General features: G+C 35.5%; 1 protein-coding gene across 7 annotated transcripts in view; it reads right to left on the reverse strand.

Moving 5' to 3' along the window:
- Positions 1-13,190, reverse strand: part of SCAF8 (SR-related CTD associated factor 8) — a 95,561-nt gene that overhangs the window by 51,059 nt on the left and 31,312 nt on the right. For 5 of the 7 annotated variants that reach the window (XR_009729282.1, XM_061378586.1, XM_061378588.1 and 2 more), the window contains exons 4-8: positions 11,359-11,520; positions 8,278-8,434; positions 6,154-6,284; positions 3,870-4,046; positions 219-298 (exon numbers count right to left, since the gene is read on the reverse strand). Coding sequence is in view for 6 of the 7 variants with exons in the window: in XM_061378586.1 (XP_061234570.1) it covers positions 219-298; positions 3,870-4,046; positions 6,154-6,284; positions 8,278-8,434; positions 11,359-11,520 (707 nt within the window). In the remaining variant the exon portion in view is untranslated. Of the gene's footprint in view, positions 1-218; positions 299-3,869; positions 4,047-4,225; positions 4,344-6,153; positions 6,285-8,277; positions 8,435-11,358; positions 11,521-13,190 lie in introns of those variants that run through there. The other 2 variants (XM_061378589.1, XM_061378590.1) reach the window with 2 other exon arrangements.

The following is a 13,190-nucleotide window of genomic DNA, read 5'->3' on the forward strand; positions in this document are numbered from 1 at the left end:
ACGCTAATTTCTAAGATGAAATCAACAAAAGTTCTGATACAAAGGCATTAAATATTTTTAGAATGTGTATGTTCCATAAATTTAGGAAATTGTCTTTTCCTACTGGTATAGTATACTTATGCTCAAAAAGAAACATTTTCCTTACTATTTAATCCTAATATTCAACTAGTGTCAGGCAGATTTTAGCATTTTCCATAAGAAACATAGCTTGATCTTACAGTTGAGAAGTGGGAGCTTCTTTTTTAGGCTCTTCATTTTGTTCAGATTCTTCCCCAAAGTCAAACCTGTCCATCAGCTTCTAGGAGAAAGCAAAGTAAGCATAATTGAGTACTCTTTATATGTCCTTTTATGTATATTTACTTTTCAAAAGAAAAATGCTCTTATTTCTGAAGTTGAAAAAAATAAAGAAGGATGGCAAATAACCTAAATAAAATCAAATGTCATACTGCTACTGCTATCAAACTCTTGAATGCATCAAATACCAAATTTTGTCCATGGCTTTCTTGTGCTCTGGCTGCAGTTACAAGCACAACCACATGTTCTTTCCATAGTAACAGCTAGTTTGGAGAAAGGCTTAAATAAAGATTAATTTTACGTAATGGTAACTTTAATTAGAAGAAATTACTACGAAGAGGCCAACTATTCAATCCTTTGGCAACCTGTAAACTGCTCTGCTCATATCAAAAGAAGACCTACAGCTTGATTACTTCGCAAAGAATTACTATTTTCACATACACGTGTCATTTAGACAACCTGAATTCCTTCAAATATACTGCTCCTTGACAACAGCTTCTCATATGGTCTGCAAAAATATCAAAGCAAGTAGTTATCATGAAAGAGGAATAAACCTCTAGAGGGATAAAAAGAAAGGTATCTGACAGGGAAAAAGAAAAACTTTGATAAATCTATTTTATCTGTAAAAATGTCTACAGTGCAGGTTCTGTTAAACTAAAAAAGTATGGTTTATTAGTTTTTAAATAGCCCAGGAGTATTTCAGGAGCATTTTACTTTCTTGAAGATAAGGCTGAAGAAGCATGAAGAAATACAAAAATATTATTTGCCACTGAGATGGGTTTTTTTCCAGTAACTATGTATTGACAGCGCAGTGCTATCAAACCCATCTGCATGCATCTTTACACCTTGAAAGTTTTCTGAAAAGCAGACTTAATACTGTACTACTATCACCCATAACTTCTTCTCAAACCCTGGGCTTAGAAGTTAAAAACAAAAGGATGAGAAAGTGGGGCAGTCATCTCAAAATACCAAGACAAAAACATCTCCAGTAACAAGCCATCATGATTCAGTAGCCCATTTTCTTTCTCGGAATACTCTAATCTCAATTACTGGAGTACAGCAAGAAGAACAAAGCATTAGCTAACTAGAGACTGAACAATCAAGAATTTTTAGAACCATTTTCCCAATGAAATAATCTTATATATATATATATATATATATGAAAGCAGGACCGAATATATCCTGAGAAAACAGCAGAAACATCCAGTTTGTCAATGACTTTCTTGTACAGGGGCAAAGCAACAAAACCAGATGTGATACTCTAGGCTATGTCTAGAGTAGATCGGATATCTAGATGGGATGATCATTTCCATCAATCACCTGACTATACTGCTGTTCACACAGCCATGGATAGTATTAGCTGCCAGGGTACCCTGCTGGATCCTGCTCCATTGTTAGCTTGTTTTCTGATAAAGACTAGAACCCCAAAGACTAAGCAACTGGATGTCTGGTACTCAAACAAACAGTCTAGTGTTGCTGTTCACTGCACTGTTCTGAACCCCTGGTTTTTGACACACCTCTAACAGTATCATCAACTGCAATTGATGCATTTTGTGTTAAATACAAAACTATTGCAAGCTCTTTAAAACACACACAAAAGCTCTAGAACTTCAGAGCATCCTGGAAGATCACTAAGAAAGACCTAGATTTGTCAGCAGGATATAAAGCATTCCCAAAACCTTCCTCTTAAAGAAATCTGGTTTACAGTTTTTATCTTATTTGGGCATGCTATTTGGATTTTGTCACTAGTTAATATACTCTTATATAATGCCTAGACTTAGACTCAGATATCCTCAAACCTCAGAAAAATAATATAGATATGATAACACCAAAGTTCTACTAAAAAAAAAAAAAAAGGCAGCCTAAGTAATCTTTGAGTGAAAGCCTCAGCAGACTAACACGACACAGATCATCAGTTCATTCAGAAAGATGCTACAGAACACTGAACACAAATTTGAGTTGTGTTATAATCTGACACTACTTGTATAATGCAGAACTGAGGTACAGATCACATACTATGAAAACAAGTTTTCAAGAACAAATCTACACTGTATGCCTACTGGAAGTTTGTATGTAAATTATCACACCGCCAGAAGAATTCCTTCCACAATACTTACCTTCTAAGTCCCAGAAATCAGAGTCACATAATAACAAGACTCCTACATACCATTACTAGCATCAGCTAACTGAATAGCATCAGCCGAACTCAAACAATGTATATAAACAACTCAGCAGAACGGCAATTCCTTCTGTTTTCTCCAGTTAAGTTGTCCAACATTCAAGACACCCACACCTATGAACATACCTATCCATGTAAATGCTGGAATTGAAGTCAGCAGAATAAACCCTAATACAATGCCGTATTATTCATTTTTGTATCTAAATACTGAGGCAGTCCCTATTAAGTAATGCTTTCATTTCCTGTTATTTTACTCTACTCAAGTTGATGGTTACAGCTGTGATACAGCATGAGTACAGGCCATTTTGCCCCTTACTTATTTTTACAGCTGCATTACTTTCATTAGTCATGACAACTCTTTATTATTTCACAGATTTGAGCTTAGCTGGACAAATTCAAGAAATAAAAGATAAATTGTGCTAAAACTTTTAACTCAGCACTTGTGAAGTTCTGAGCAGCTAACTGCCTGAAAAAGAGGTTATCTGGGTTATGGAAAAGAAAAGGGAGTTTTGCTTCTCTGACTTCCTTATTTTTATTATTTATTAATATTTATATGAATATTTATTCATTCCAGGATGATCCTACACATATTATCTACACACAAACTGTTTCTTCCAAAGATAATGGAACAAGATTTATTTAGTTATTTTTTAATCTTTGAATAGAAGTTCTTCCTTTTTTATTCTAATGATAGTATAGTATTACTACTGTATTTTCTAGCATGGTTATTGCTACCTGGCATTCAACTACATTAACCTTCTTAAATTCCTGCATTTTGTTGTTGGCTTTTTTTTCCTTTTTTTTTGATAAGCACATATGTTGCAACGCATACAAAGTTTCTTTACCTACAGAGTTGGTTTGGTACATTTTGACATCCTCTAAAAAGTGTCACAGAACTAGTTTTAAATACAGTCATATATTTATTTCTTCACTTACAATCACTTTGTGGCTAAGATCAAGGTTTTTTTGCATTTATAATATATGAAAATTACAAGTTTAATCACATTTTACTCTATTGGGAAAATCGCACAGATCATAAACACAGGAAAGGGAAGTATAAGACATGTTCAGTTCTCACTGTTGTGTTACAAAGGATGAAGAAAAAGATGTAACAATGGCTTAACTTCGCTAAATCACATCCACCTTCACCCCTGATGACCCTTAACGTATCCTCTTCCAACTCGAAGTATTCTATGAAATGCCTAAACTCATATAAAACTAGTATTTTCATTTATACCACTCTCTAGACTTTCTGATTTTCAAGATAGAGCACTTCATAATATATAATGATGTATTTTTAAAATCTCTGAAGACAAACAGTAAAATTCAAAAGAAGACTCTTTGACTTACATATATTTTAACAACAGATATTTCTTCAAACTCATTTTACTTCTACCTTATTAAAAGAGACACTTTGTTCCAGTGGATTAAGTGTGTTAGCAGCTGCAGCTGCAGCTGTAAGTTGTGCTGTGAGGGCCTGCAACTGAACAACAAGACCAGCATCCAGAGCTTGAAGTAGTGAAGGTTGAGGTTTCTGCTGCTGTATCTGCAGTGTCTGTATCAACTGCTGAAGCTAAAAGAGAAAAGATAACAAATGCATTAAGCAAAAAAGTATTTTTTAAAGCAAAAAACAAAACTAGTATTTTTCCCTTCCACTTAGGGAAAAAAAAAAAAAAGAAGACAGACCTCAGGAATGCAGTACCATCTAACCTATGGCTTTTTTCATTTATGGCAAATTTTGTTCCCACTTACTGGCTAATTTGTTTTCTGTAGCTGACAAGACATGCAGATGCTTCTTTCTCCTAACTTGCTCTGACAGGTTGCATGATGACCAGTCACCACTCAGGATTTCCTGCTTTCTAGGGTTCCCCCTCTTCTGTTTCTCCAGTTTGATTCCTTCTGACCTGAAAAAAATCTGTTAGCCTACTCCAGCTTCCTAAGGGCCCACATATATTAGGAAAATCTGTATGCTGTAACATTTGTGTAGAGAAAGTAAATGCACTGTTGCAAGCTCCACTTTAAGCTAATGCAACTGGACTATATGAAGAGTTTGCACTAGTGTCTCTAGATTAGTCACAAAATCTCATGCTGAAACTCAGGTTTGTGCTGACTGAATGCAATTCCTTTGCTCTGTTAACAAAAGACAAAAAGCAAATTGACCAGCAACTGGGAATATAAATTGACCTCCTTCAATGACACAGACTCTGGCTCTATATAGGACTATCTCAGGATAAAATTTGCCTAGATGCAATGCTAAACCAGAAGCAGCCACTCCAGGGCAATAGATGTATGGTAACACCAAAGTATGTTACAGTAAAAACAAAGTATGGGTAGCATCAAAAGATAGATGTTAAAACATACTATCTAAAACTAGCGTTGGGTGTTTCAAATATTATTTAAAAATAGTTTTGGGGGTGATGTGGTGATTGGAGTAGTTTGTTTGTGTTGAACAGAATTACCTTAACACAAAAGTAAAGAATACTACTCCTACAGAAAAAAAGCTTTCCTAATGTACCATGGAATTAGCAGAAGCTGTCTTTTAACCTTCCCAGAAGTAAACCCCTGGAGCCTTACCTTTGGGGCAGTCTTGGAAAAAAAGTTGAGCAAATCCAGTCTCTGGATTCAAAGTCCCCGATTACCTTTACATTCATATTCTACCTCCTTGTGGGGTTCACCACTGATCTCTTTTGGGTTCAATCCCTCCCTTCTTACTACGGCTCACCAGAAACTCTGCACAAGCTGATTACACTGATCATCTTTTCCACAATGCATCAAAGATGTATGATCCTTTTTCAGGATTGTTTTACAGTGACCTTCTGATAATGTGAAACAACTCTTCCTATTTTTTAAAAAACAATCATACAGATTCCTACAGCTGAGCCTCTGAAAATGCTTCCATTATTCTTCTACCTTTACTGCAACACATAAAGCTGAAGAGCTACCCTCTCTGTTCTTGGCTGATCCACAGAAGATGAGCAAATATGGCTGGTCCAACTTGTTCACTGCTCTGAGTAGGAAGGAATCAAACTGAAGAAGCAGAGATACGAGCCCCAGAGTGGGAAAATCCTGGGTGGTCACCATTTTAGCTGTTTTCACATTCTTGCTGGTCAGACCTTTTTCACTCTGCCCTCTCCTATGTCTACACTTCCAACTTACCTACATGCACTCTCACACATAAAACACAATTTTAAGATGAAATCAAAGACTTTGGTGCCTGCGAAGGGGCCGGTGGAGCGGCATGAGGAACAGGAAAAAAAAGAGAGAATCAAAGCAAATGTTGCAGTTCACCTGCCAATCCTAGAGATCTGCATGTACATATTTACAGTATATCCAGCTTGTCCCCACGCTTCTACTTAAGACCATATATTCCCTCTCCCCAAATCCATGTTCTTCAATATTTTACCATTTTGAACAAAATATCCAACGTAATTTTTTTGTGATTTGCAGTTTTTAAAACTTTCATTCACTTCTCATCTGCATAATAGTTTTCTTTTGCTTCACCCTTTTTTTCTTTAAAATTACATTACTAACTTTCCACGCTTTCCAGTCTCACTTAACATCCTTTCCTTCCTCAAAAGCTATTACTCCACATTTCACGAAGTGCAATCCACTCCTTAAGTGTACTGTAAAGACACAAAGTATCACTCAGTGTACACTGTAACTGTCTACAAAATATTTACCTGTTGGCCTTGAGGACTCTGTAAAATCTGTGCAACAGCAGCAAGGGTATCTGTATTAGCAATCTGGGATACCCAAGGATCAGGTAAACTTTGCACTACATTGGCCGGAGTAACTGGAGTCACAGGTGTTCCTAAAAACCAGAAAATCCAATGCCAAAATATTTTAACATAGAGAACTAGAAATTGTGTTAGAAGAAAGAAAAAAAAACCCTGCTATTACTGAGAAAGAACTGTATTAACATCAATTGAAACCATTTTTCTGACACACACATAGAGCACACAAAAATAACAGACTCTTATCAACATTTCTCAGGTAGCAGGATTACTGTAAATGTAGTTCACAGCTCTTTCCACTACTGACCTATGGGGACTGCTAACAAAAACATTGACAAATGCAAAACTAATAGATTTCACACAGTAATCCAAACCATTTAATGGAAACAATATATACCAAATGATGATTGCTAGCAATCTGATCAGTAACATCTGTTAGTCCAGAACTTGCTGGACTTGCACCTTATCCCCAAGAGAAGCCTAAAGGATACTATTAGAAATTTCAACCTGCAGCAGCTGGATTCATGAGGATTGCTTATTTTAGCCTCTTTTTTTTTTTCCTCAAGTGGAACACTGAGGTTAAATCAGCAATCTGATAACTAGTTTCATGCTATAATCGTTCAGCCTGGAGAAGAGAAGGCTGCGTGGAGACCTCATAGCAGCCTTCCAGTATCTGAAGGGGGCCTATAGGGATGCTGGGGAGGGACTCTTCATTAGGGACTGTAGTGATAGGACAAGGGGTAACGGGTTAAAACTTAAACAGGGGAAGTTTAGATTGAATATAAGGAAGAAATTCTTTCCTATTAGGGTGGTGAGGCACTGGAATGGGTTGCCCAGGGAGGTTGTGAATGCTCCATCCCTGGCAGTGTTCAAGGCCAGGCTGGACGAGGCCTTGGGTGGTATGGTTTAGAGCAAGGTGTCCCTGCCCATGGCAGGGGGGTTGGAACTTGATGATCTTAATGTCCTTCCAACCCTAACTATTCTGTGATTCTATATTCCAGAAGGATCCTCCATCCCCATAAATAGTCCTGCTTTTAGCTCAGAAGTAGAAATATGCCAAAATGGATGCTAAGTGTAAATGACTAGACTGGCTGTTTTAAAGACAATTTACATCAGAATTTTAAAAACCATTAGAGTAGACCTATGATTTCAGCAATTTCAACTAATCAAACTAATGACAATAAAAAATATTGAGCTAGAAGATGCAGCCAATCCAATCCATGAGCTGGAATTTTTACATATTTACAAACACCAATGAAAAGTAAGGTGCATTTGTCCACCTCAATGCTTTTCAGCAAAGTGTCAGCTAAAGGTGGGTGACAAAAGCAGGCCTGTATGTGCCAGAACCCAATTTCTATATGCAAAATACTCCCAATCTGGAATGAAAAAAATCTCCACAAGCAAAAAAAGTTGAAAAGCCAGCTCCCTGCCATCTGAGTAAGGAAGACACTTAGAGCACAAAATTACCAAGGCTGCATGCACAATAACGTTAATGTTTCGTAAACAGGAACATACTCCGTGAGCAATTTTTTGCCTATGATTCTCCAGCAGAGAAATCTCAGATCTGAGGGAGAAAGAAGTATGTCACCAGCTGCAGTCTGTATTGTGGGCTTTTTTTTCCCTTGAAATCACTGTCTGTTGGCCAGCACAAGTTAAAGGAGCACTCTCTTTTCATTATCCAGCAAGCTCAATGCTATGGATAGCAAAAAGCTACTGATGTACTCTTTCGTTTCTCTCAGTTGTGGCACCACTAACAAAGACTGTATTAAGCCCTGTGTTAAGTTTTTAACTTGTCAGTGATCTACTGTTTTGACTTTAGAGAGCAAAACTAGGTCTTATTCCACTGTTACTGAACCTGAATATACTTATAATATACTGCTGGAAAGTAAGCACAGCAGGCTGCCTCTTGGTTTTGTCATTTCCCTGATCAAGATGCTGGCTCTGTGTCTTTCTAGCATTTATTTGATTTGTATAAGGGAAACGTGTGACATTTTTCAACATGTTAACAGCCAATGCACCAAAGCTGACGTGTTTTGATTCTAAGTATGGTTTTAACCCATCCTTGTTTACCTGGTGTATTGTTGCTCATAGCAGCTGTAGTGCTGGGCAAGACAGGGGTCACAACTGGAGGAGGAATTCCTGCTGCCATATCCAAAAGAGGCTGAATAATTTCACTCTTGAACACATTATTCTTCTGCCATAAATTCAGCACTCTAACAATTTTACTCTAAAAGGAAGAAAGGATAACAGAAGATCTGAGTCATGCTTATATTTCTTGTTATTATCAATTGTGAAATTCTTAACTAGCAATATCAATCCGTCTAGACTGAAACAACTTTAAGTTTAGAAACTGTTAAAGCCTTAAGAACAGTTACACTGCACCACACCAAAGATGTCTAAGCTATAAACCTGAAGCTGACCCTAGACAACAGTAAAGATACACTATGCATAGTGACAGTCTTTTTTCAGCAGAAAATTAAATATATTAAAGCCAAGCAAATGCATCTAGCTTTTCTGCACCTTTACTTTTACAAGATGGTATGGAAGAACAATTGTTTTAAGTATTTTAAAGAATTATTAATAATTAAACAGAGGAATTACTAGTCTCCTCAACTTTTATAGTCAACATATAGGAATGCAATTCTAACCTACCTATGAACCAAAATTTTTATGTCCACTGAAAAATATGCACATACTAATAAGACTGCTACATACGTTTATTAGGAAAGTCGTCAATATTTTGCAAACTCTCTTGATAAACTGAAGAATTTAAAAATTTAAACTGGAACACAATTCCTAACTGTTGAAATTACATTGTAACATTAAAAAACGTGGATCATGGGTAAGAAAGAATCAAAATTAGTACTTCATACAACTCCATTACATGTAACTCATTGTTCAGTTTGCATTTCTATTCCACTGGTTTGATCTGCTACCAAATCTTTTCTCAGCTTCACTTCTACCAAAAGGCAAGATTTTCCTTTATTTTGAAAAGTTGAATAGAAATACATGTGATATTAAAAGACCCTTGCTTACATGAAGGAACAAAAAGTTTGTTGTATCACAGAGAGCAGAAAGTTCTTTACAAGAGCTTGTGTTTGCTGTCATAAAGATGATTTATTTATTTAAATTTTATGAAATATGAACATAGGGTACTTAACCACAGTGTTTAAAACAAAAAAAAACCCTCTGTCTGCCCTGAACTCCAAGACGATAATTAACTTTAATAGAGAGAAATGATGAATTTTCACTGCACAGAAGATGTAGAGTTCCTTCTTCTATCCAGAACTGGAATATAAAACTATTTCTGTGCCTCTGTATCTATCTCACCACTGTAGTTCCCATCACTGAGCCAGACAAAGGAACCAGTGGGGTTTGTTTTGTTATTTAAAAAAAAATGCTACTGTATTTCTGCTTGATTTAAAAACAAAACAAAACCAAACCACATTTGCTTATATAAGGATAACTTGTGTTTTTCTGTCACACCTTTTAATCACACTAAACATCAAAATGCTAGAAAACAGGAACGTATCTTGGTATCTCTGATAGCATAATTTTTTGCTGGGTTAGATATATTGTAACTACTTTCACAGCAAAGACTTTACTATAATACCAAATCCATACACAACGCTGCAGTAAGACCTCAGACTGTAAAACACATTTTCCCTAACTGAGGTGAAAAAGAAAAAGATCCTACAAATGAACCTGATAGGTGCTTTACAAACCACAAACAGATTTTGCTTTACTAACCCCCTTCACATTAAACATGTCTAATGTGGTATTAGTTGCCATGCACAGCATAAGTAGTGCTATTTCTTACCCTACAACAAATTTACTATACTTATTTTTTTAACCAGACGCTTACTGTGTACTTGCATCCATCCTTGTGCCAGATCTCCTTCTTCAATAAGTCAGGCTATTTCTGCATTAGTGCATTTCCCAGAGTAGTAAACCAAATGATTACACAAAATAAACTAGTACTGCTTAAGTAGTACAACTATATGAAGAAAAACATGTTAACTGTTGTCTATTTATATATAAAACACTATGGAATAGAAGCAGCACACACTGATCATGCAGATAACCTAAAACCAGACTGGAAAAACGTCATTTAACTTGATCTGTTCCGCAGTATCTCAGAACTCAGTTGCAGAAGAGAAGACATTTACAGCGGTTTTTCCAACCACTTAAAATTTTCAAATCCTGACATACAGAGTTCCTAACTCCTCTAAAAAGGCAGGAATCTTAAAAACAACTCTAGGAGAATGCAGTGGTTGAACTTAATCATCTTCTATAAATGCCTGGAGTTTCCAGATCTTTGGCTGAAAACTAAAGCTGTATGAATGCATGTGTATTCAAAGAATAACTTGTCTTCCTCTTCCTGCAGTGTTCACCCTCACTCACTACTTCACTTAATGACTCTATTACACAAATTTATGTGGAGGATAAAGCTTATAGCATTTACCATCTTTCTGTAATTTTTCAATTCAATAAGAAGAAATTCTAGCTTTTTTAAGATTAGTGACGAATGTAAAGGAAGTTAAACTGCCTGAACACGCTGCTTATTTCCAGCCAATCTATTATAAACATAATTTGGTAGCCACCTTGACTACTGTGGTCCAATGGAACAGCTGAACTACTCGGTCAAACTATTCAAGTTCGGCCTTATTCAGTTGTTGGTTGATTCAGTATCAAAGGAAAGATAACCTTTAAGATATTTTGTTTCTCTTCTACTGCTCCTTCAGTCCAAAACAGACTATCCTGCACTGAAGATAACTGCTGCCAAGAAAGATGTCTATTCCTTGACACTATAAAAAACCTGCTCGCTCATTTTTTCACTGAAGAGGAGAATAAATCAATAAAAGTCTGCCTATAAATCCCTGTCCTACCACATGCTCACTTAATTTTTCCCTCCATCAAAATACATTAACTTCAATCCACCTGGTCTTCTTGAAAACCTTTCCAAAAGTCTAATTAATCTAATCGGAAGTGTCTTCCCCCATCCCTATGCTAAGAGAAGCAAAATCAAAGAAATACATATAAACATGTAAGTCTGTAACTAGGTCCAATCTAGCAAGCAGAAAGCAAGATCAAAATCTTTCTTCCTCCCAGATAACATGCCTTAATCAGAAAAATCTGTAAGTGGTTTACCTTGTCATCCCCAGGACAACGGTACAAGTTCTGGAAAGTACTGATGATGTTATTGCTGAACCTTGGAGCAAATACATCCTTTTCTTGTCCAAACTGATGCCGGGACTGTCTCACAATGGAGTCAATGACATACAGACCAGGTACCTTGTATTCCGGTTTGCACTACAGAGAATGATAATTTAAAATACACATTTAAAATACGCAAAAATAACAAGCACTGATGGCAGAATAAGTATGATCAGTCCTATTTCATTTTTAAACAGGGCAAAGTACTAATAAAATGCTATCTATTTAACAAATTCTCCTGAAAGATTAAACTCATTCAAAACCAGCCAGCCTTAATATTCAAGTTATCCATCTATATGTATTCTGCAAATATGTAAATGGTTTTAAATCTATTTCCTACCACTAAAAAATTAACATTTTAGAATCTAGCTATTAAAAGTAAGCACAAGAACCACACAGCCTTTTTAAACACATACATCTATTTTAAGAAAACAGAATAAAGCATGGCCAAATTCTTAGCAGTACATTGGTATTAGCTGTAAGTACAATTCAAAATATTTTAGTCCTTCTTTATGATCAAAGTCAGTATTAAAGTTAACATTCGTTTACTTTATTTTACATTTAATTAGTGTTTGGCATATCCTCCCCTTGCAGAAAAAAAAAACAAAACATATTTATGTGGACATCTGTTTGAGAATATTCAGTGATACTGGTCTGGAAAACTTGTATAATTTATGAACAGCATGGTATTTATAAAGCATGTCTGTTAACTATACTAATTATTTAGTTAATTTTACTTAACAAGTAAAGCTAAAACTTTTGTGTTTTAATTGCAAAGTAACTGCAACATAACTACTGCTAAAAGTTTTAAGACAGAATGAAAAGCAGCACAAAGACATAACGAAGTCATTACCAGAATGGTGACTGTAACTATATAGTTACACTATGACATAGATTTACTTCATGAATATTGGTTGTATGCACTTACCACACAAGGTATTAGGGAAACATGGGAAAGTACACACATTCCCTCTCTGGTCCACATAGTCTATAAACATGTTACACAACACACTAAATTCATAATCTCCAATATAGTGCCAAACTATTCAGACTATTAATTTTATTATAGCCTACATACAAACTTCCTTTTCTGAAAAGTGCTGATATGCTAACATTTGCAACCTTGATAAAGCATTTATTTAGGATCTAAACATGGTTCAGTGTAAGTATGGTAATCCTTATTTTTAAGGATGTGTGCAGCATCCTTTTAAGAATAAATGTGCATTATGAAATTACAAAATTAAAATCTAATAGGATATAGTAGATTGTCTTCAGATAATAATCTCAATGTACTGTAGCTATTGAAAAGTTAAATTATTACCAAGAGCATTCCTGATACAGGCCTGTATACAATTTTTCACAATATTCAAATTAATAAAAGGCACAGATATTTAATATATAAAACTCAGCAAACATGTCCAATGGAGTATTTAAAACCATGACATACACAGAAAGAAAAATATTATAATTAATAATATATCTTATAAAAAAGGATAATAAAAGTTAAAACATAAATAAAGAAGAGTTACAGCTGGGGCAGTGAGCCTGCGTATCCCTAATCTCAGATGGACATTTTTAATAACAAATGTGGAATCTCAGTAGATGTTTTCCACAACAAAATTCTCAGTGGATATTTTCCATAACAAATATTCACTTATTTTCTGAGTAGGTCTAAGCAATAAGATAATTTGATTACTCAAAGGATTTATTCAAGTCTTGCTCTCACAATGGAATATCCTTACATATATGAAATGTGGTCCTTAGAC

Source organism: Neopsephotus bourkii, unplaced genomic scaffold (genome assembly GCF_033783945.1).
Source record: "Neopsephotus bourkii isolate Nb327-2 ecotype Australia unplaced genomic scaffold, CSIRO-AGI_Nbou_v1 NB_1767, whole genome shotgun sequence".
Lineage (NCBI taxonomy): Eukaryota > Metazoa > Chordata > Aves > Psittaciformes > Psittacidae > Neopsephotus > Neopsephotus bourkii.